This window comes from Echiichthys vipera (genome assembly GCF_963691815.1).
Source record: "Echiichthys vipera genome assembly, chromosome: 9".
NCBI classification, from domain to species: Eukaryota; Metazoa; Chordata; class Actinopteri; order Perciformes; family Trachinidae; genus Echiichthys; species Echiichthys vipera.
In genome coordinates this window covers 17,872,092-17,894,446 of record NC_139834.1, presented here as the reverse complement: position 1 = coordinate 17,894,446, position 22,355 = coordinate 17,872,092, and the positions used below count along the sequence as shown (strand labels likewise).

Here is a 22,355-nt window from a genome sequence, read left to right as displayed (position 1 = left end):
CTGTCTGATTACAGGATATTTCTATCACTAGTTTGGATTGTGATTTTAATGGAGCAAACTCACCTGTTGTGTGAGGGTTTGTTCCTTCTCCATTGTGTCAGATGTCCATCTTTGGTTTATTTACAGAAAGAAAACTTACACAGAAATGGATGTTTGGATGATTTATTTCTCTTGCCATGGTGAAAACACCAATATAACATCAACCATAATGGCATAGATTCAAAAGTGCCGGAGACTCGAGGTTGAGCTATTAAAGTCACTCAAACATCTCCAAAACAATGCAACATAGTGTATGTATGACAGCAAAACACAGGCTGGTCACAAAATAATTGTTAAAAAATAGTCCTCTGTAGGGCTTGTCACTGTTTACATTGAGACATGAAACAAGTGAAATAAATTATGCCCATGAAATTATGAATCAGATTTGTTTTATACTTCGGTGATCTGTAACACTAATCCACCATACTCCGGGTATGCTGAAGATACATTATCTGTATGGGTCAAACTGCCCCTAACTTAGAGGTTTGACATATTTATGTAAATTAAAAACACAACCTGTAGCAGTAGAGTGACTTAATGTGAAAATCACATGCACTGCTCAACTACTACACGGCTTTAAATTGAACAAATACTTTAACACAGCTAAATCTTTGGATACTTATTCGCCTCCATATCCAAAATAAAAAAGATGTTTCTTCTATAAATTCTGCTGATACCAACTGCACACAAGAACAGTGGTGAGCAGGAGAAAATAGTCATAAAAGATTAAAAGACAGCAAGTCCCAACTGATCGGAGGATGATGCTTTACCAACAAAGAAAAAATGCTTTAACTTGCATTGTCATAATAGCACCAGAGACCTTTTAAAAGCATGAACTGAATATTCAGTTGAAAATTTGTGCACCTGAATGCACAGAAACTCCGTGTTCGTTTCCCCAAAGTGGAATCCTTTCCCACTGTTCTCACTGAACTGCAGCACACTAAAGTCGGCTGCCTACTCCCTTTATTCAGTGAGTCGATTTAGTCGCCAGTGACTCCCTCTGTGAGGCTTCAGTAAGACAGCTCACTCACATGGCTGTCCCATGAGTCTTATGGAATGGATAACCTCAATAAACGATACAAAGAAAGAAGTACGTCAATCTGTTTCGCTCTGAGATAAGTTAGTATTTTTATTACTTTCAATAAATCTGAAAATTAAGAAGATGTTTCATCATCAGATATATTGTTTCTCTTTGGTTAAGTTTCAACCACACTTGACAATATATTAAACCTGAGCCAACCTGCCTTTAGGCCTTGAGCCAGGCTAGTGGATACAGACTGTCAAACGGGCAACAAGCTCGGTAAAGCGAGGTGAGGTGGAGACACCTGCAAGTGTAAAAACCTCAAGATAACCACGTCAACTCAAGTGACATCCTCTAAACGTTGGAATCGGCCTCCTGTACGGAGGAAACCAAGGGGATTGGACGTCTCTTTCTCCTCACAGCCGGATCTGGCAGGGCCTTTCCCTGTGCTGCCATGGCGGGGGCAGGAGGAGGAACGGGGATGGGACGTCTCTTTTTGACAGAGGCGACGCTGCCAGCACGTTCGCTGAGGATCCCCTGAGCCACGCTTTCCATGTCATCAACTGTTGTGTGCATGGCATCAGCCATCTCCTTCTTAGTCACAGAGACAAAGCCGGGGTCTTTGGCCAGGGAGACCAGACCGCCCTGCACTAGAGCCTGGAAAAGGAAACATTTTATTATTATTACCTGTAATGGATCAGACATAAACCCATGGGTAAGTTATTTTGTTATTATGCATCAATACCTGACTATGAATAATGTTTATACTAATATGACAATTCATTGAACCCTGCAGATGAAGGCCTACAGACTCAACTACAGAACATCCATGAAACTTCAGCCTGAAATGAACATATAATATTTACCCGTATATTATATTTTACAGCTCAGCTTTAATTTTTAGTTTTTAATAAGTCTTTAAATGTATTTGGTTTGTAAATAATTATGACTTTGATTTGAGTTTTGGCTTTAACATCTCAAAGTTTAGCAACAAATTAATACTATACCTTCACTTCACCTTTTTTAAAGCTAAATAAATGTAGTTAAATCCAGGACAGGCTTAATTTGTGTCCAGGAAAATAGCCTGGTACTAAAAAAGGAGTTGAGCTTATTATCACCTATCTATGATAGATCTGACAGCGGATCAGGACATTTCCTGCTGATAGAGGTGCAAATTAATTGGTGTCAGAGATCCATTCTCACTTACCTCCTGGACAAGCTGGTCAGCAGCAGTCCGGGAGCTCTGGCTCTGACTGTCACCATAATTAGGGTCATAAGGGAACTGCAAGGAAAAGATTGCATCCATTCTGTTTATATAAGCTGTTCATCATCATTTACACCAGATGAGTTGACCTTAATATTACCTGTGTTTTGTCTGTTCTCACTGTAAAGTTCCAGGAGCGCAGGTTGCCTAGACAAGGGATAAAAGAATAAAGAAAAATGTAATGAATAGTTATGAAGACCAGACCCCCCCCCCTTTTCAGTCTGTAAAGTTCTACTTATTTACTTGATTTTATTCAAACATTACTTTTTCTAGAATCCTATATTTTGAACCATGTGTAATGTACAGAGCACAGAGAAGCAGTGTACACTAATATTATTGTTATTTAATGTGTATTAAAATCTTTTTTTCTAAACACTTGAGCAAAAGGTGTTATGAGACCTTGTTAATGTGGAAAATGTTTTAAGACTCCCAAGCCCTTCATGGGATTTCTGATTACAATTGCTTGTGTGCATTAGTCTCAAATTATCGTAGTGTCTATTTATGATATCCAAAGACCCCTTGACATACCTGGCTCTGCATCCTCACTGGGATTGTAAAACTCGTCGGGACTTCCTTCTCTATCAATTGAAAATCTGAAAGACAACAAAAAAGTGTTCAGCCTGAGCATATGTCACCTGGTCTCATTGAAAGATTGGAGTGTGCTGGGTACTCACTCTGCGAAGGCATTGTTGTTAGTGTTGCTTTTTGGTGCGTTTGTGGAGAAAAATTCAGTAGTAGGAACCAAGTCAGCAGAATTTGGTGGAGACTCGGATTCAGAGAATTTGAGGGGCCGCTGGTTGGTCATCTGCTGGGACTGGGCATTGACGGGCTCAGCAGAGAATGAGTCCACCCGGTTACCAAAGAGACCGTGTGTACGCTGAACATAACGAGCAAGACAAGCACAGACAATACACAGATGCTCAAATTGACCAGTCACCTTCAAAACACTGTTTATTGCTTGTTTCTTGTCTGTTCTGCCAAGTTGCAGTTGCAGTCAGTGTGTCTCACCTGGTAGATGCCTTCTTCTCCAGCCATAGCTCTGTCCATCTCGTCCTCATTCTGCAGGTCTCCTGAAATAGCTCTGTGCATCTCTGGAGCCACCTCGTCATCTATACTCCTCAGGCCTGCCTAAAAACATGGATGATGTGGGAAAATGAAGAGAAAAGGCACATGGCAGCGTGTAAACAAGGAGAGGCAGAAGAGGAAAGCTGAGGTTGAGTACGTGTAAGAAAAGAAACAGGTCGGATATACACTAGGTTGCACTTAGTCTCTGTAACAGTGTAGTACATAAAAAACTTGCTGATATAAAACAGATTTATTTTCATCATCCTGAATCCTGATGTTGCATTTGATACATTGTAAGACCTCATCATTCATCATTTCAAGTTCTGAACAGTTACATCAGCGACATACATATAAATGATGTCATAGTTTAGCATGTCATAAAAAATGTCATAGTATAACATGCCATAAAAAATGTCATGGTGTGCCATAAAAATTGTCATAGTATAGCAGGTCCTAAAAAATGTCATAGTATAAAGCATTTCATAAAAAGTGTCATAGTATATAGCATGTCATAACATATTGTTGCTAAATTAATTTATCAACTTTTAATACTTAAGACTCTGCAGATTCCCTGATTTCAAGAAGAAATATTCACATATCAATTTTGCATAGCATGCTATTCTGAAAAATGTTTTTCAGTTATTCAGTAATTGTCCATCTGCTATTTTTTAACATAACAATAATGAAGGGATTTTGACCCCATAAGGACCACTCACCTGGATCTCTGGGCCTGAGGCGTTCTTCTTACTGGGCCGGTAGCCATAGTACTCCTCCTGACGCTTCAAGAATTTACGGAAATGGTCCTGGAGCAGGAAGGTGGAGTAGAATTTTCCCACAGTCACCTCATCATCTGTAACCAGACAAGCCACAGTGCTGTCACTGTGAGAAATACTGGGTTATTTTGTAAAGGTGAAATGAACTATGTTGAGACTCACCTCCTATAGGGGGGATGACCTGGTCCAACAGTTTCATACTGGTGCGTTTCCAGATAGATTTTATAATGGCTCTCAGCTCCTCATTGGCCTGCTCAAAGTTACCTGTTCAGAACAATCCACAAAATAAGCGATGGAACTACAGTATGTACATCAAGTTGAAGCACATATACAATTTGATGCCCTGTACCTTCTGTTTTGATCTTAAGTGCAGTCCTGACCAAAGCAAAAAGGGTGGCATTGAAGGTGACGGTGCCATCACTGTTGAGAGGCATGTTCATACCAACCAAGCGCTGCAGACAGGAAGTTAAGATAAATTGGGCACCAGAGAGGAATAGAACAATCAAATACAATACAATTTTTAAGCATTAAAAATAAATAAATAAAAAAAAAATATATATATACACATATATACAGTATATTATTATATAGTAACCCACTCAATTCAACATTTTTATTATTATTATCATGATCATGATGAAGTGAATTATTTCTTAATGTTATTAATAATATTATTTCAGGTGGTGAAGGGATGCTTTGTTTTCTGCAATTTAGAGCTATCGAATATATTAGACAGGCTTTGTTGGTTGTTGTGTGTCTAAGTGGTTGTGTTATGCATCAAGTCTTATTTTGAGTATGAATGTTATGGGTGTGTATTCATATATTTTTGTTAAAGTATTGAATGAAAAATGAATGGGAACCCCAGGGAGAAGTGACTGTTACATCAGCCTCTTTCATTTTCATTTTTCATTTTTTCATTTTTACTTTACAATAATTCACTTTTACATGTTATTTTGTACAAATAAAAATGTGTTGAACACATTATATATGTGTTACATCTGTTAGCATATGGTTGACATACATTCTACTAAAAGTAAGCCTAATCTTATTTAATATTAATCTCTTCTAAAATGTCCAAAATTAGAGATATTCAATGTGTTATGGTCTCTCTTTTGTGTGTGTTGTGTCTTTGTATGCTATAATAGTACAATGTCCATCTACAGTGATTTTATCGTATTGTTAATGCTATCTTTCAAGAGTTATCATGGTCAGTTATATACAGTATATGCATGAACCACATGGCCTTTGACCCTGTTTATGACTGTACTGTATGTACCTTGCATGCAGCACGATGAGGACAGAACTTGCCAAATCCCAGTGGAGGTTGGATGCGTCGCAGCAGCGTCACCACGTCCAGATGTTTAATTCTCCCCCTATTAGTTTAGAGAAACATCTTTAACTATGTTCATGGGTACCTACCTAAATCTGGCCTATTTCTTGTGTTGACTGAACATAAATAAATTTAAGGGTAAAGTTTCATGAGTAGTGTTCGGGCTTACGTGGCTTCAGGGTCATATTCAGCCCAGATCTTCTTAAACTCGTCCAGATGGTGTGGACCAAGTAGAGACCAATCACGGGTCAGGTAGTCAAAGTTGTCCATGATGACAGCTACAAACAGGTTGAGGATCTGCAGTAGTAGTAGAAAAGGTTTTAACCCCTTTGGGCGAACAGCATTTTTTCAAATCATACAAGGAATGTTGAAATATAACAAGGTACACTAATGCAGCCAGAATATTAATGTTGCTGCCTACCAAGAAGGCACAGAGACAGTAGAAACTGAGGAAGTAGAAGACAGCAAAGTTGGACCCGCAGGTGTACTCCTCTTCTGGCAGGACGTCAGACTTAGGGTCACACTTCTTCCCATACATTGAAGCCATCATGACCTCCTGCCAAGCCTCTCCAGTAGCACACCTGGACATAAACAACAATGAAATCTTGGCCTCAGTTTTTGACCTTGAGCCAATGAGCTTTTAACCTGTGATCCTGGTTTATAGACTCACCGGAATAACATCAGAACAGCCTGAGGGAATGTCTGGAAGTTGTTGTTGCGGTTGATTTGGGTGCCATCCACTAAGGCTACCTTTCCAAAGATCTGAGGGTTTTTGTTTTACAATCACAGTCAAAATTGGTGACATAAACCTGTCAAAGTGGCATTGAACAGACACAAAATAACAATCTACAGAGGTTTACAATGTGTTCATCCAGAAAATTAGGATTGAAGCCTTGAAGCCTACCTGCATCCCGATGACAGCGTAGATAAAGAAGAGCATTATGATAAGCAAAGCTACGTGAGGGAGAGCCTGTAGACACAAACACAAAGTGTCAGGTTATTAAAAGTGTGTTAAAAGACGAGATTAAAAAAACTAAAAATGATGATGGCCACAGTGTGACAGACCTGGAAGGACTTGATAAACGTCCACAGCAGGTTACGGATGCCCTCTGAACGGTTCAGCAGCTTTACCAGACGCATGACACGGAAGAGTCGGAAGAAGGTGATGGAAACTGAAGCATTTTCAGATGCCTACGGATAAAAGAAATCCAGAGGATTTGAGGAAAATAAACTCAGAAAGAGAGAGACATTGTTATTTAATGGGAAACAGGGAAAGTCAAGGCTTACCGCAATTGCTTGCATAGGATTTGTCTCCTGCACAAAGTAGATGAAGAGACGAAAAACTGTTGTTACATACTTAATAAAAGTTATAATATCATTAATAAGAGGCACATAGCAGACGTAGCACTGACCTGTTAAACATTATTAAGGTATGATTTACAATCACAAATCAGGGTTAATATTAGAGAGCAATGTTTTCACCTTTGATGAGTTACAAAGCCTCCGGGTCTTAGTTTGCTGAAAACTATAATAACTGCCATTTCTAACTCATGCGATTTATTGTCAAAATATTAAAGGTCCCATATCATGCTTATTTTCAGATTCTACTTCTTCTAGAACATGTTTACATGCTTTAATGTTTAATGTTTTAATATTTAAAAAACCCATTATTTTCCCCAAACTGTCTATCTGAATAACCTGTATTCACACTCTGTTTTAGCATCTGTCTCTTTCAGCCGCCCTCATGCTCTGATTGGTCAGTGTTTCCAGATCTTCTGGTCTGCGCTATCTCTGCATCATCATGGCAACCAGAAAATGACTGTAACGGCACTGCAGTGGCACATTATACCTATAAATAGTATAGTTGACATCACAACTGTACAGAAGTCCTGACAAGTTATCTAACTTTTTACAATATGAGACCTTTAACGTCTTTTATGTCAATCCAGCCACCATTAATACTTGCTGTGCTAATATATTTAGTGCTGAGCTGAGTGTATAAATAATCCGAACTGAACTGAAACACAAGATATCCAACATATCTTGAGGTTTATCCTACATTTGCTCTGTAAGATTAGACGGACCCTAAAAATGCAGATGTTTGACCAACAGTTTGAGCGACACACAGTTCAGTACAGTAGTTCTACAGTTTAGTAGAGATCATAGTGGAGTGCTCACACAGCAAGGCTCATGCAGCAGTGCAGTGCAGTGAAGTTCAGATATTTACAGCACAGCCATGGAGACAGTACAGTCCTCCACTGGCAGCCAGGGCACTCTGTGGAGGATAGACAGATGAGCAGTGAGGTGCATGGAAGGATTGAGAGGGAAAGTAGGCAAAAGAAGAAGAAAAAGAAACAGGAGAGGTTGTGAAATTGGATGGTGAAAACAGAAATTGTGTTTGTGGATGAAAAAGGTGGGGACAATGCAGTGCAACAATGGAAAAACAGTGAAAAAAACATATATTGGGCTCTTTCTAATTTCAAGTGCGCAAATACACACAAACATCGAATCACAGAGAATACTTGTGGGAATAATGGAAAGTTTGGTGGTTTGATGATTGAAATGGCGACATTTCTTATGTTGCACAAGGGGCCGAGGAGGGTGAGAGCGGGAGAGTTGGAGTGGGAATGGCCAATGGCACTACTGACCAGGTCCTGTGAGCTAGTTCTGGTGTCACCAATCGGCTGCGGGGACACATTTATATGCTTCTGTGTCAGAGCATTGTCAGAATAAATAAATTCAGTGGTTTCATATCGAATCCAACTATTGACTGGGAATGTCTCATTAAGACAACACCAGAGACTTTCAGATACAGCACCTGCAATGAGAATCTGAAATCTGTTGAATTCATTAGAATAGACAAATACACAAGCTCTATTACTCACATCAACTTCGCTCAGGATGACATCAACAACGCTGCCGACGACGATGACGAAGTCAAAGACGTTCCAGGGGTCTCCAAAGTAGCCCTGCGCAGACAGATAAAGCATTGCTGACAGTGTATTGAATCGGGTGGATGACCATTTGTACCACAAAGTGTGAAGTCGTTACCCTCGCTTTGAAGGCCATGAGCTTGAGAATCATCTCCACAGTGAAGAGAACAGTGAAGATCAAGTTCAGAGTGTCTGACAGCTTGGTCACATGGTCAGACTGGTTACAGTGCTGTTCAACGTGGAAAGCATATGCACAGTAAAGAAACATGTTTCCCTGTACAATGAAATTCTTCCTTTGCTGTCCACAGAATGCCAAACAATGCAAAATCTAAGTATATAAAAAAAAGATAACATGAAATATTCATGACTGAAGAAGCAACATCAGAGGTTTTTTAAACATATTTAGGCATGTCTCTTGTCGTTGTAAACAGATGATCTTTGGAGTGTGTGGTTTCTATCAGAAACAATTGCGGTGAGTTTTTACTGAAGATGTATTCATCTTGCTGATGCCAGCACATCAAGCCTTAAAGTACATGCTGCGCTTTCTTTTCATATAATAAATAGATATGATGGCAAAACTTACAAAAAAAATCAATAAATAAGTCTTTGGATTTGTTGTCCTCTCCCACCATATTTCCATAAATAAAATTTGTTTTCTGAAAATGTACATGCAAAGTAAGGTTTTGTAAATGAACTGGTCCTCAGCATTAATGCGTTCCTAACCTCTCCACATCCCTCCCGATATGAATTAGCCATCCCAACTCAAGGGCCGGATGCATTTCAACATACCAATGCACACAATTGGATAGCACTATGACCGATTACGATCAGAGCAATGAACAAGGTGACGTATCTAGCTGACTTGGACAGCACAGCACTGTTGTCATTGGTTATGCCTGCCCATAATAAAAAGTACGATTTGATTGGTGAGTTGGGATTTTCTGACATAGTTAATGAGCTCCAACGGTTCATACCTAGAGGCAGCTGCAGAGTAAATTAAAAAATGCTGGAATATTATCTGTAAGCAGCCTCAATACAATCTCAATGTTTAAGGTTACAACGTGACCTTAATTTACATACCTGCATCCCAAGACACAAGGTGTTGAGCATAATTAGGAAGAACATGAGGTATTCAAAGTAGCAGGAGGTGACAATGTACCAGACTCTGTACTGGTAGGGGTTTTTGGGGATGTAGCACCTCAGAGGTCGAGCCTTCAGGGCGTACTGCACACATTGACGCTGAAGGGGAAGCAGAAGGTGTGTTGAAAGGAAAAAATAATTAGACGCTTGAGTAACATGTTTTATATTTAACTTGGAATGATTTGATGTGATTTCTGAGGTGTCTTAGCGTGCCTGGTTCTTGTCCAGCTCACAGTCCTTATACTCCTGCTCGCCCTGCTCCTGGAAAGTGACAATGACAAAGCCCACAAAGATGTTCATCATGAAGAAGGCGATGAGGATGATGTAGATGATGAAGAAGATGGACACATCCACGCGGTTGTTGAAGACAGGACCCATGTCTTCTTCGTCTGAATCAATGGCTCTGTATAACAGTCTGGGAAACAGATTGAGTGATGTTGAGAGGCGAGGGGAAATTGGCAGGATAAAGCTCAAAGATCATTGATACCAAAAAGGCTAATTTGTATAGATGAAATGTATAATTCAGTGGATTAAAAAGGATATATTGCCTCTACGACCATCTCAGGCTCCAGGAAATTGAATTACTTCCAAATCAATATCCACGTAATAAGATATTCTGTCTGCAAATTCAATCAAACAGGAAGAAAAATACAATTCATCAAATCAAAATTTATGCTGTGCTTACTTTGGCCAGCCCTCAAATGTGGAAATAGTGAAGAGAGCCAGCATGCCGTAGAGCACATTGTCAAAGTTGAAGTCACTGTTGATCCATTCTCTCTTAGCCAACGTTGTGTCTTGTAGGGAATTCTCCATGTGCTTCACAAAGTATCCCCTGAGAGCAGACACAGAGAACAGTGACTCTAAAATACAGTTTTGATAGATGAAATCTATGACGTGTGAAAGTTGTCTGCCTTACTGGCATTCCTCCCCTGTCATTTTCAATGGGTCTGTGCAGCTGTAGAATTTACCCTATAAGGGGAGAGGTTAAGGGACACATTTAATACAAAAGCAGCATCTATACTTAGTAGATTCATTTGGATATATGTTGCATATGGTGTCAACATCATCTTTTAAAAAGTTACCTTGAAGAGTTGCACTCCGATACAGGCAAACATGAAATTCAGCAGCATTGTGACCAGGACAATGTTACCGATGGTTTTGATGGCCACAAACACGCACTGGACCACATGCTGTCATGAAGGACAAACAATGACCACTCAATATTGTTAATACACATACTGTACTGAAGAACTTGAGTATTTCTATATTGAGCTACTTTATACTTCTGCTAAACTACATACAACAGAAGCAAGTACAGCACTTTTTACACTTATAATTGCTAATAAGTTTTCAGAATATGATTTTAGACAAAAACATTTGAAAAGCTCCTAAAATACAATGCATTTCTGAAGATACCAGTGGTTTCTGACCTTATTTGATGGTAAACATTTACGGCCCCCTATCATGTTTCTAATGTCTGTCCCAGGTACAAAGAGGTGAAAGTATCAAATATTTCACAAAAACAGCAAAGATTAGAGAATGAATATATTCATATAGATATTCATATAAAAAATGAATATACATTTGCCATCTCTTGCCCCCCCCGACTCTTAGGCTGGGAAACTCTACAAACAAACAACTTATAACAGTAATATTCTACTGCATTTTTACATTAATGCATCAGTAATAATGTCATATACAAATATGTCAGTCACAGCAGCCATTTTTATGCAGAACAATAACTATTACTCTTCATGCTTAGTATATTTTGCTGATAATACTTTTGTTCATTTACTTAAGTAGGACTTTGACTTGTAATGGAATATTTTTTTCTATCATTGTATTGGTTGTTTTATTTAAGTAAAAAATCGTATTACTTATAGACATTTCTTCAGGAATAATTACTGTATTTATGCGTGTGCTGTACCTTTAACCCCTTTGCTCTATTGATGGCCCTGAGAGGCCTCAGCACCCTCAGCACCCTGAGAATCTTCACCACAGAGATAGCACTGGATCTGCATTCAACAAAACAAAAAGAAGTCTTGATTTGTCTGTCTGGGGATACTAAAATGTGTAATTTAGGGGTAAAAATTAACAATAGGATTGTTATATATCTAGTATGGCAATATGAAAAGGTTTACTCACTCCATCCCCATAGAAAGCAGGGAGACTCCAACCACAAGCAGATCCAGGATGTTGAAGGAGTTACGGCAGAAGGAGCCCTCATGCATGAATGCTCCATATACTGTCATCTGTCAGTCAGATACATCAGAGTCACGCCCAGGAACAGATTCATGTTTAAGTATTTCTTTTAGCCAAAGGTACACGTGTCACATTGAATGTAAAAAAAAAAACAAGGGGGCCGGCTGTTGGCTGACTGGTTAGAGGGTGTGAATGCTGAAGGCCCTTGAGGCAGCGGTCGCAGGTTCAACTCAGACCTGAGCCCCCCCCCTCTCTTTCACCCCATTTCCTGTCTGTCCTTTTTAATAAAGGCTTGAAAAACTGCCAAAAAAATAATCTTAAAAAAAAAAAAACCCTGAGGAAAGTTGCTGATTAATCAATGTTAAATAACAGAAAATTAATCGGACTATTTTGATTAATAGATTAATTGATGATGAAAATAATTGCTATAGTTGCAGTCCTAATGTTGAATATTGTATGAAGAAACCTGCATCATCCTGCTCCAACCTACTTCTCCCATTCATAAAACAATTTCATCATTGTGAAACAAGATTCTAGTGGCCTGTGAAACATATAACGCTGTAACAGAGGGTTTTTTTCTTTGCAAGGATTACCATTAGAGATTGAGTTGTTTAGTTTTCTGCAATTTCCGCTTCCAAATTATCAAATGTAAAGCCGAGAATATCAGAAAAATATCAGTCAAACCCAAATAAGGCAGAACATGAAACATACAGCACATTACCTTCAGTACAATCTCAATGGTGAACACAGTTGTGAAGACAATATCAGCATAGGACAAGATCTGGAGGAAAAGCACACAGGGTTACTCTCAAAAGTGGCCTTCTTGCTACAGATAATATCGAATATGTAGTGGTAGACCTGGTCGTTACCATGTTTCTGTAGGACTTGGGATCTATGGGGTCCTCAGCTGCCAGGGAGATGGAGGAGAGCAGGATGAACAGAAGGATTAAGTTGGTGAAGGAAGAGGCATTGATGATCTTGTAACACAGCTTACGGAACCTGGATACCAAAGGATATGCAAAGACATACAGTCATGAGTGAGTTCAATTCACTGTTGTGTTTTCATAATATAGTATGAAATATAACCACTCATATAACCACTCTGTTGTTCTCAGGTTGGTATGTCTGGTTCCTACTTGTTCTGAGGGCCAAAAATGAAAAAGGAGCTGGCTTCAGGCAATGGAACGGCTTCTTCCTTAAGCTGCAGGTCGGCCATCGGTCGGGGCCGAGGGCTGATGGGGATTTCGGGCTCTACCTCCTCATCATCACCTACAGTGTGGAGGAGAGAGATTCAAAATTCTATAGTGCAAAAACAAATGAACTTATTGGTAGTAGTCACGTTACAGCATTATGGAAAACAGAGCAAAAATTCAAATTCAAGAGGAAGAAGAATTCCTTTATTAGTCCCGCAACGGGGAAATTCAATTCAAAAAGGAAATCTTCATATACTGAATCATGTTATAACCTTTATATGGTAGTCACCAGGGTAGTGTGAAAAAGGCCTAACTTTAGAATCTGCTACAAACCCGGCAGAGTCTAATAATAATGAGGGGTTACTATACTTAAACTGTAACATAGCCAAGAAAGCAGCACTGGTAAACAGCCAGTGTAATGAATACGTGCTACTGTGATCAGTGACCTCTTTCTGCCACAACTACACTGCTGAGAAATATGAGAGGTTTAAGAGGTCTAAGAGGTTGAGATGCAAGAAAGGTAAATGTTTAGACATTTGTTACCTGGGAAGTCATCAGGTGGGAATGGATCTTTCACTTCATTGACATTGGACTCAAACTCGTCAATTTTGAGCTGAAATATATATGTATTATAGTTACTAACGCTCCTGATTAATACATTTTGCCAATAGTAAATATGTGATATGCCACCAGAAGTTACACTAACCTTGGCTGTGGTGGGCATGCCCTCCATCTTGGCTCTCTGCTCTGCCAGTTTCTTAGCTATCCTCTCCCTTTCCTCATCAGTCTTTTCAGGCATTTTGGACCTGGAGAGTAGGCAGGTAAGGGAGCAGAGTTTAGCTATGAGAGAACAGAGCAGATCATCCCACTTAGATAAGGTAGTCTGTTATTCACCTTAGTAGCTTTCTCTTTAACTTCTCCTCCGCCTTTTCTTTCTGAGCTGAAGTCAGACTCTCAGCCTCTGCCAGGTTATCGACGGCGATGGCCAAGAAGACATTGAGGAGGATATCTGATCAAGCTGAGCTCAGGAAAACAAAAAACCTTATTTTCAAAATTCCATGCTATATATACAAGTTTTAGCCATGCCGCTACATGGCAATATTGGTCTAATGGTCAGTCCATCTTGGTTCAGGACATTTTCACATAAAAACAGAAACTGGGAGGATTGGTACACAGTTTAGTACAAATATTCAAGGTTTTCCATATACTGTATCCAAATCTGGGGATCCCCTGCCTTTTCCTCTAGAGCAACCAAGAGGATGACTTGTGATTTTGAGTGACATGAAATCCTGTGCACACATGTACTGTTTGTCCCTTCAGGATTAATGGATGACTTTGGTGTCCCCCTCCCCTATCATTTAGCAGCGTCATTGGGTTAAAACCCAGCTGTACTTTGGGTTTAGTGCTAATTAGCAAGTAAAGCCAGTATCATGCCTATAGACTCTTGGTCTTGTTAAATCCGAGAGGCCATTGTGAGAGTATGAAGGATACAGTTTCCACAGACAAAGAGGACAATAAAGTAGATGGCGACCAGGATGCCAGGAATGACAGGCCCACCATAGGCCATAATTCCATTGTACATTATGGTGGTCCAGTCCTCTCCTGTTAGGATCTGAGAGACAGAAAGAGTCAACAAATAGACAGGGATTCAGTAAGTCAGGTATGACAAGGATAGAGTAGATGCTGCTATGTGAATGCATCTAATATACAGCATGGATCATCAAAATCAGGCAAGAAAGTTTTAACAAAATCAAAGCTGACGCTGCTCAGAGTTTAAAGCAGAGAATCTATGAATCAGCGTCTAGCCTCACCTGAAATACACTGATGAGTGCCTGAGGGAAATTGTCAAAGTTACTGCGTCTCGATCTGTGGTCGGTAAAGTTGAATTTCCCCCCGAACACTTGCATGCCCAGGAGAGAGAAAATGACGATGAAGAGGAAGAGAAGAAGGAGCAGGGAGGCGATTGAGCGTACAGAGTTGAGGAGAGAGGCTACAAGATTACTCAAAGAGGTCCAATATCTGCAAAAAAGTTGGAAGAAAAGAGGGAATAATAACATTCAATCACACCACAACTAATTTAATACAACATGACCATTTGAGGCAACATGACTTACTTTGTTACTTTAAGAATCCTTAGCAGTCGGATACACCTGAGTACAGAGAAACCCAGGGGAGCCACGGCTCCTGCAGAGAACATGATCATCTCCAGGATACCGCATATCACCACAAAGAAGTCAAAGCGGTTAAACAGGGACATGAAATATGCCCTGGGACCCAGAGCATACATCTTCACAAACATCTCTATGATAAACAGCACCAGCAGTACACGACTGGCCACATCTGTTGAGATAAGAGAAAGTGAGACGATCAGATAAAGCTGGAAGTGATAGAGTTTCTGTAAAAAAATATTCACAGTAATACATATATTAATCACCAACCTTGCAGGGAGGTGAGCGATTCAGACTGGTGATGGTGCTCTGTTGCTATGGTCAGAGTATTGAGGAAGACGAGGAACATCACTATCCAGTAAAAGACCCTGGTTTTCACGTACACCAGGCACTTCATCCTGAAGAAACGGTTCCAGCGACAAGCCAGGCGGCTAAACACAAAAAAAGTCCTGGCTTACTGTGCTAGTTACTGTGAATACTGCTTAAAACATTTAAACATTTACATAACTGCAGACTCACTAGTAGTAAACAATTCGACTCTTGCCTTCCAGGTCATACAAGCTGTCTGTATCAGAGTCACTGGTTAAAGGCAGGAGTCCTGAGAAGAGAACAGTTGTTACTCAACAGTATCTCTACAGGGGAAGTCCTGAGGTGGGTTATAGTGCTGACCTTTGCCCTCCCGGTCAGCATCCAGGACTTCAGCATGAGTGATCCATTCCATGTAGCCGTGTAGGTCTTCATCCAACTGCTGACGCTCTCGCAACTTCTGGAATTCTCCCCGTGACTTGGCCTTCTCTCGCTCTTTGGTAAACTCTCTGAGTGGAACGACAAAGAAAAGTAAAACATCACATCATCTTGCTGTTTTAAGATGCAAGATGCAGACAGTAGAAAGGATAAAACATAAAAGTTGTCTTACCCACTGAGCACGCCCAGAACCAGATTGAGCACAAAGAAGGAACCCACCAGAATAAGGGGAACAAAGTAGACCCAGGGCCATTCGTTTCCTATTGCATCATTAATCTGAAAGACAACTCTGGGTCAGCCGCAAAAAAATGTATTCTGTTAGGTATGCTTTACACAATAAATACCTAAAATTGAGACAAATTTAAAGGTTTTGGTGGCAAGAGCACAAATTCCCCAACGCTAAAACTGAAAAACAACCAACCCAGTAGAGCACTTTGGTCCATCCCTCCATGGTGATGCACTGGTACACCGTAAGCATGGCAAAGCCAATGTTGTCAAAGTGGGTGATGCCATTGTTGGGACCCTCCCAACCTGGCCGACACTCAGAGCCATTGATTGTGCAGCGGCGTCCGTTTCCAGCCTGAGCGCAGGGTGCAGGCAGCTCACCTTCTGCTGTGGAATAGATATCTGCAGGCAAAAGAAGAGAGACATTTTTAATGTAGCTTCAGGTTAATACAACGTGTTATACAATATATCAGGTATGACTACAAGTGACAACATATGTAAAAGCCAAAGTGTCTAATTGTGCCCTTTATACATACTTGTGCCAGTGTAATAGCAGGTTTTATGCATTTTGCACTTGAAGAGCTCCAGTCCCATGATGGCATAGATGGTGACCAGTAAAAAGACCAGCAGGGCGATGTGGAGCAGAGGCAGCATGGCTTTGAGGATGGAGTTCATCACCACCTGCAGGCCTGAATGTAACAGTAAACAGTAAAACAAAAAAAGATCACAACAGCACAAAATCACTGTAGTGTTTCCAGAAAGGTTTCTTTTGCTGTATTTTTGGATTACAGAAGACGCTCTTACTGGGAACTCCAGAGACGAGACGTAAGGGCCGCAGCACTCTGAAGGCTCTCAGCGCCTTCATGTCAAACCCCCCACCCTTCTCCATTGGCACACCTGCTATCTTATTGATGGTATCCAAGGCAAAGGTGAAGAGACTGTAGTAAAAGATCACACAACCATAAGTACCTCTACCCTACTTGATTAAATGTAGACATTCAGCGGAACAATATTTCAGTTTTAATATTACTAAAAGATATATCACATTTCCAACTGTTAAAATTGAAGTGTCAGTGGCAGTTGATTACATGCGACCAAAGGGAAGCTGTGGTAGAGATATCCACCTGCAGCTCAGAGCTCATCTTACCCCATGAAGACGATGACAAAGTCCAATATGTTCCAACAGTTCCGTAAATAGGCGCCTTCATGGAACACGAGCCCATACGCCACTATCTTCAGAAAGCACTCTGCCGTGAATATGATCATGAAGATGTACTCTAAACTCTCCTGCAGAAATAGACAAACCAGTAAATTACATTTTATAAAGCTCACAACCTTAGGGGTCAATTCCTCAAGGATGGGATGATTGGTAAAAATGATAACTTTGGCATTTAGGCACCTGCTAGGAGGAATAGCAGTATTTGCTGCTGGTATTAGATGAACTCATTAACTTTCATAACCTATGGGCTAATTTTGTATGATGTAATAAGAAGATTACATCTAGATGTTCTAATGTTCATAAAACAAATTATTTTATTCATAGTGTGTCTGAAACTGCATGTCTTGTTAAACAGATATTTTGCTGATTTGATCCGGTTCTGTGTCATGGCAATGTGGGCAGCATGTCCACACGAGGGAAGGCAAACGGCGCTCATTAATAAGCACTGCCTATATTGCCATGAAACAGAACTGGAATTAAAAGGGTAAAGCCCCCTCCTGAAAAAGCTCACGCTGCGCTCACTGCGTCTCTTCACTATTATAACAACCAGGGGATGACTGTAACTACACTGTAGCAGCACTTTCTACCTGAATATATAGAGTAAAGTTGTGACAACAAAATCGTACGGAGTTGTTATGGCTCGTTTAACCGTTTCTGAATACAGGCTTTGTGCATTGCTCTGCGGATTGAGTGTTTTTATACATTCACAGTATTTATATAGCACTTCAACCTGCTTTACAATTAAAAAAAGACATGGAAGTCTCCCTTTTTATAATATGGGACCTTTAAATGCTTAGTTCAGAGGTTAAATAAAATCATCTGTTTACAAGTCAGTGTTTTTTTTTTAGAGAGCAGCTGGACATCGGGCTGATTATGGTTTTCTTCAGTAGTGAATGCAACTGACAACAAATAAATGCAGAAGTTGGAAGTAAGTAAGTAGAAGTAAGACTAACAGTTCTGCAATGTTAGGGTAGGGTTACTTTGCTACCAAATACACTCCATTGCACACGATTGCTTATTTGAAAAAAATGCTTGAAACTGTCATCAATAGACAGACCACTTCTTCATTTGTTGTAGGAGAAGAAGCTGTAATATGAGAGCAGTATGATAGAGTTTCCAGGGAATGCAACCCCAACTGCATGTATCATCAAAATCCGAGAGTTCATTTGAGGTGCAGCATACTATAAATGATATATGATATGGTGTTTATTTTCCTTCGATCCTTTTAAACAAATCATGTCAATATGTTTTGGCTGAACCATCCAGCAGCAGTCACTAAGCCCAAGGCCAATCTTGTATACATAAGCAATGTATAGACATTGCATTTATAGACTAATACTCAATAAATGTTATTCAAATTAATCAGAGAAGGGCCACAAGTAGAGCTGTCCTGCTACATCATGTATCAACGTTACAAGCCATCATATTTAGTATATGAGTATGAATGTGGTTACATGAGGTAACATCCGTGGACTCTCCTGTATCCACATGCGTCAGTGGAGGGATGTTGCCTGGGCCGACCTACTTCTAACAGCACCAGGAGGGTGAAGCTCACCAGCTCTTCTTACATCGTTCACCTCTGAGGAATGGCTCAGTAAAAAGTAAGAAGTGAGAAGGACTTGGGAGAAGGCTGGTGAGTGGGCCATAGCAAAGATATTAAAGAAATGTGGTCAGCTTCAGGTCCAGACACCTAATGACTTGATGAATTTCGCTGTCAATCCCTTGGGTACCAACAAGATGGATAGCTTTAACCTAGCGATGTGTGAAGGTTATAGAATGGATGGTGGAAAGCAAGTTGTGGCTGGCTACGGGGGATCATTTATTGACATTCGAGCTGGATCCAGATATCAAGTCTTGGACAATGAACCTCCTCAATACCATAACACCAGTGTCAATAAAATCTCAAATACTCCAGACATTGGCAAGATGTGTAAACTATGGAAGAGCAAACATATATCTTTTGCTCACTACACCCTGCATAGACATTGATCATCCCTGGGTTGTATTTGTTCAGTCACCCACTTTTAATACACTATCAACATCCTCACAGCAATGTAAACACACACACACGCACACACACACACACACACACACACACACACACACACACACACACACACACACACACACACACACACACACACACACACACACACACACACACACACACACACACACACACACACACCTGTGAGGTTGAAATACAATAACATCTGTAAACACATCAGCAGCATCCATTGGTCAAACACCTGCCACCAGATAGTTTACACTACTTTAACATGAGTGACTTTGAATTACCTGCCATGTAGAGTGAAAGGAGCCATGAACGCCCTTTTTAACTGCATAATAAATGCTTTATATAATAATTGTGTTTAGCAAAAAAAGATAAAACAGCAAGGAAACTATTTTGTATTCAATCATTTTGGGGGCATTTAAATGTATTAATTAATTCATAATAACAATGATCATATGGCAATTCTGCATTTATCTTTGTATTCTGTAAATGTATCCATGAAGGTTTCACTCATATCATATCCCACATTGGTAATTCATTTTTCTGCTATTGTCTTGTTTTATGGCCAGTTTCTGATTAGAGAAGGATAAACTAATCACAGTTGTTTGATGACATGTTCCTCTGCAGACACAGATGGGACTCCAAATAAAGAACTGAGTTACGTGCGAAAGCATTTAAATTGGGCCTGGCACTCAGACCAGTGACCAGCTGCAATTCTTAGATATGAAGCATCTAACTTTGCTGGCTCAAAGAAGTCATGTTAAAGTTGCACAGCCCTCTACTTGTTATGGCATAAATACTAGAGACCTTGAGTTAAATGTGTTCTCTTTCTTTTCCATACCTGAGGAGCCAAAGCTCCTCATAGAGTCCTGAGTCATACGCCATAGAGAGTGTGTTGTGTTCACAGTCATACTCACCAAGCTTGTGTTGGTGTTATTACTGTCTTCTTCAGGCATGGGCAGGAACACAGCCAAAGCGATACAGTTTGCAAAGATGGTCAATAAGATGATAATCTCAAAGGTTCTGGATAGGTAAACTCAGGATCATAACAATAATACATGAAGAGGACAGGTAAACTCCCAGGGACCCCCGAAAGGAACATTAACAAAATACAATGTATCTGGAATAATTCATTATGATAATATGTGTTAATTGTGTACATGGCCAGTTTATAGATAAGATAGTCTTGAAAATAAATTGTCCATTTCTCTATCTGTGTATGTTTAGTGATTTAATGTCACCCAACAAATAAATCAAACTCTGCTAACATTGATTAGTGCCTCCAAATGGTGCCTGTAACATCATCCCTATAACAGCCCATCTGGTAGCCGTCAAAACGGTCACAGTAAATGTAACATTGTCTGCTGTGCTGCTTCATTCTCGTCCATAGGGGGCTCTCTATGAGAATTCCCCTGCCAGGTCAGCATCATGTCTCCCTGTGATGCCGCAGGACAGCTGCACAGCCCAAGAATATGACCAAACCATTTAAACAGACTACTCATCAGGGGGAAAAAAACTGTTTGGTTATTCTATCAAGACTTGTATTTACTCTCACAGCTGTGAGCATTGATACACTTTGTAAATAGTAAATAAATAATACTTAATAAGTAAAATAATAAGGATTTAGGAGGTTTAGTCCATGTCTCTGATTTTGGCTCTGAACAGAGCACCCATGCCCTTTGTGACAGAATCACATACCAATGTGATTAAACTGTTGCAGTAAAAAACTCATGACCTGGTTAAGCATATGGAGACAAAGTTCAATGAAACTATTGAGAAAAATGGTAATTATTTCCACTGTAATGTTGCTATTATGACAATATGGCTTTCGCTGGATGGATATTATTAATGGAATCTATTTTGGTGGTAAAATATCTATTATCCAGGAATGGGCCTCGGGCTAAAAGTTGGAAACCCCCTATAGGGGCCAAAACATCACTCAGCAGTCTGCCTTGTGTTCAGGATTCTAGGCTAACAGTGCCAGCATTTCAGAGCGGCTATTTCCACATTAAAAGCAGAATGTCAGCAATCAAGACATTGACGGATGGCTTCGTTATTTGCTTGTCTGCCAGATGTAAATAGGTTGGCTTAAGAAGCTCTCCAGGTGAAAATACGGCCACAAACTGGACTTTCAAACAGGGCTGCCTGATACATAACAAAAGTCTTAACACTTAAGGGATCGACTTAACACTGATTTGAAAGAGACATAGCTTGGGTGGACTTATCACAGGTGAACTAAATGGCTGATTATTCACTGGCCTGCAGACACTTAATGTCTGTAGCTGTCAGTGTTCTTAACCACAGCACACTGTTAGAATTGTATAATACATTGACATAGCCTTGTATACCATACATTCACCTTTTTAAGCCAATTTCTACTTTATATTACAGACAAAAATACTGTAAGTTGTGTATAACGTAGGTGTGTGTGTTTGTGTGTGTGTGTGTGTGTCATAAAAAAAGGATACTTCCACTCCACAATGCTGATGCAGGCCTTGCGGAAAGGATTTTTGAGGGTGAAGAAGAAGAGGGATCTTGCAGGTCGAGGGTTTCCCCCTGTGGCTTGTAGCTTCTTCAGCTTCTCCCTCTGCTTCCTCTTCAGCTCCTCTTCATTCATGATAACCGGCTTGGCTTCTGCATTGGCCGCCATCTTGACACCTCCACCTGAGACAAGCTCCCAGTCCTGTAGAAATGTCTCTTCTCACTGTATAATCCCAAACTGAGGCACTTTATAACTTCCCGTTGTGAAGGCCCCTGGGTTCCAGACCTGCCGATCCTATGTGCGCTCCTCCGCCGCCCTCTCTCCCCTCTCCTTCTGACTCTGTCTCCCTCACGCAGAGCCACAGGCCTTTCCTCCTGACTGAGGGCCTCTGACAAAAAAAGCCCCCTCGGCAGGGCAAAATAACAGGATCCCAGAGTGGCTGGAGAAGCAGTTGGCCATGCTGTAGTTTAAATTTAGACTGTGAACGACTGACAGGCCATGCTTGGGGATGGTTAAAGGGGTGGCAGTGGGGGTGGAAGGTGG

General features: G+C 40.3%; 1 protein-coding gene across 1 annotated transcript; it reads right to left on the bottom strand.

Annotated features, from left to right (window-relative positions):
• Window positions 1-146: 146 nt before the first annotated feature.
• Window positions 147-22,238, bottom strand: LOC310951476 (dihydropyridine-sensitive L-type skeletal muscle calcium channel subunit alpha-1-like). Its single transcript, XM_083919700.1, has 45 exons — window positions 21,799-22,238; window positions 20,248-20,353; window positions 17,245-17,384; window positions 16,902-17,035; window positions 16,634-16,786; window positions 16,294-16,499; window positions 16,045-16,148; window positions 15,798-15,943; window positions 15,648-15,726; window positions 15,399-15,559; window positions 15,075-15,300; window positions 14,772-14,979; window positions 14,452-14,572; window positions 13,855-13,969; window positions 13,667-13,766; window positions 13,504-13,573; window positions 12,904-13,036; window positions 12,637-12,766; window positions 12,489-12,548; window positions 11,711-11,817; window positions 11,493-11,580; window positions 10,648-10,755; window positions 10,482-10,534; window positions 10,251-10,397; window positions 9,779-9,980; window positions 9,506-9,664; window positions 8,544-8,654; window positions 8,378-8,461; window positions 7,720-7,767; window positions 6,780-6,806; window positions 6,558-6,683; window positions 6,397-6,462; window positions 6,163-6,254; window positions 5,914-6,073; window positions 5,662-5,789; window positions 5,439-5,535; window positions 4,512-4,614; window positions 4,325-4,426; window positions 4,106-4,239; window positions 3,333-3,452; window positions 2,999-3,201; window positions 2,853-2,917; window positions 2,425-2,471; window positions 2,268-2,342; window positions 147-1,717 (listed from the first exon to the last, which is right to left on the bottom strand). Exons 1-45 carry the CDS (start codon window positions 21,978-21,980, stop codon window positions 1,415-1,417), a joined length of 5,529 nt encoding a protein of 1,842 aa, XP_083775826.1. The 5' UTR covers window positions 21,981-22,238; the 3' UTR covers window positions 147-1,414.
• Between the last annotated feature and the right edge of the window lie 117 nt (window positions 22,239-22,355).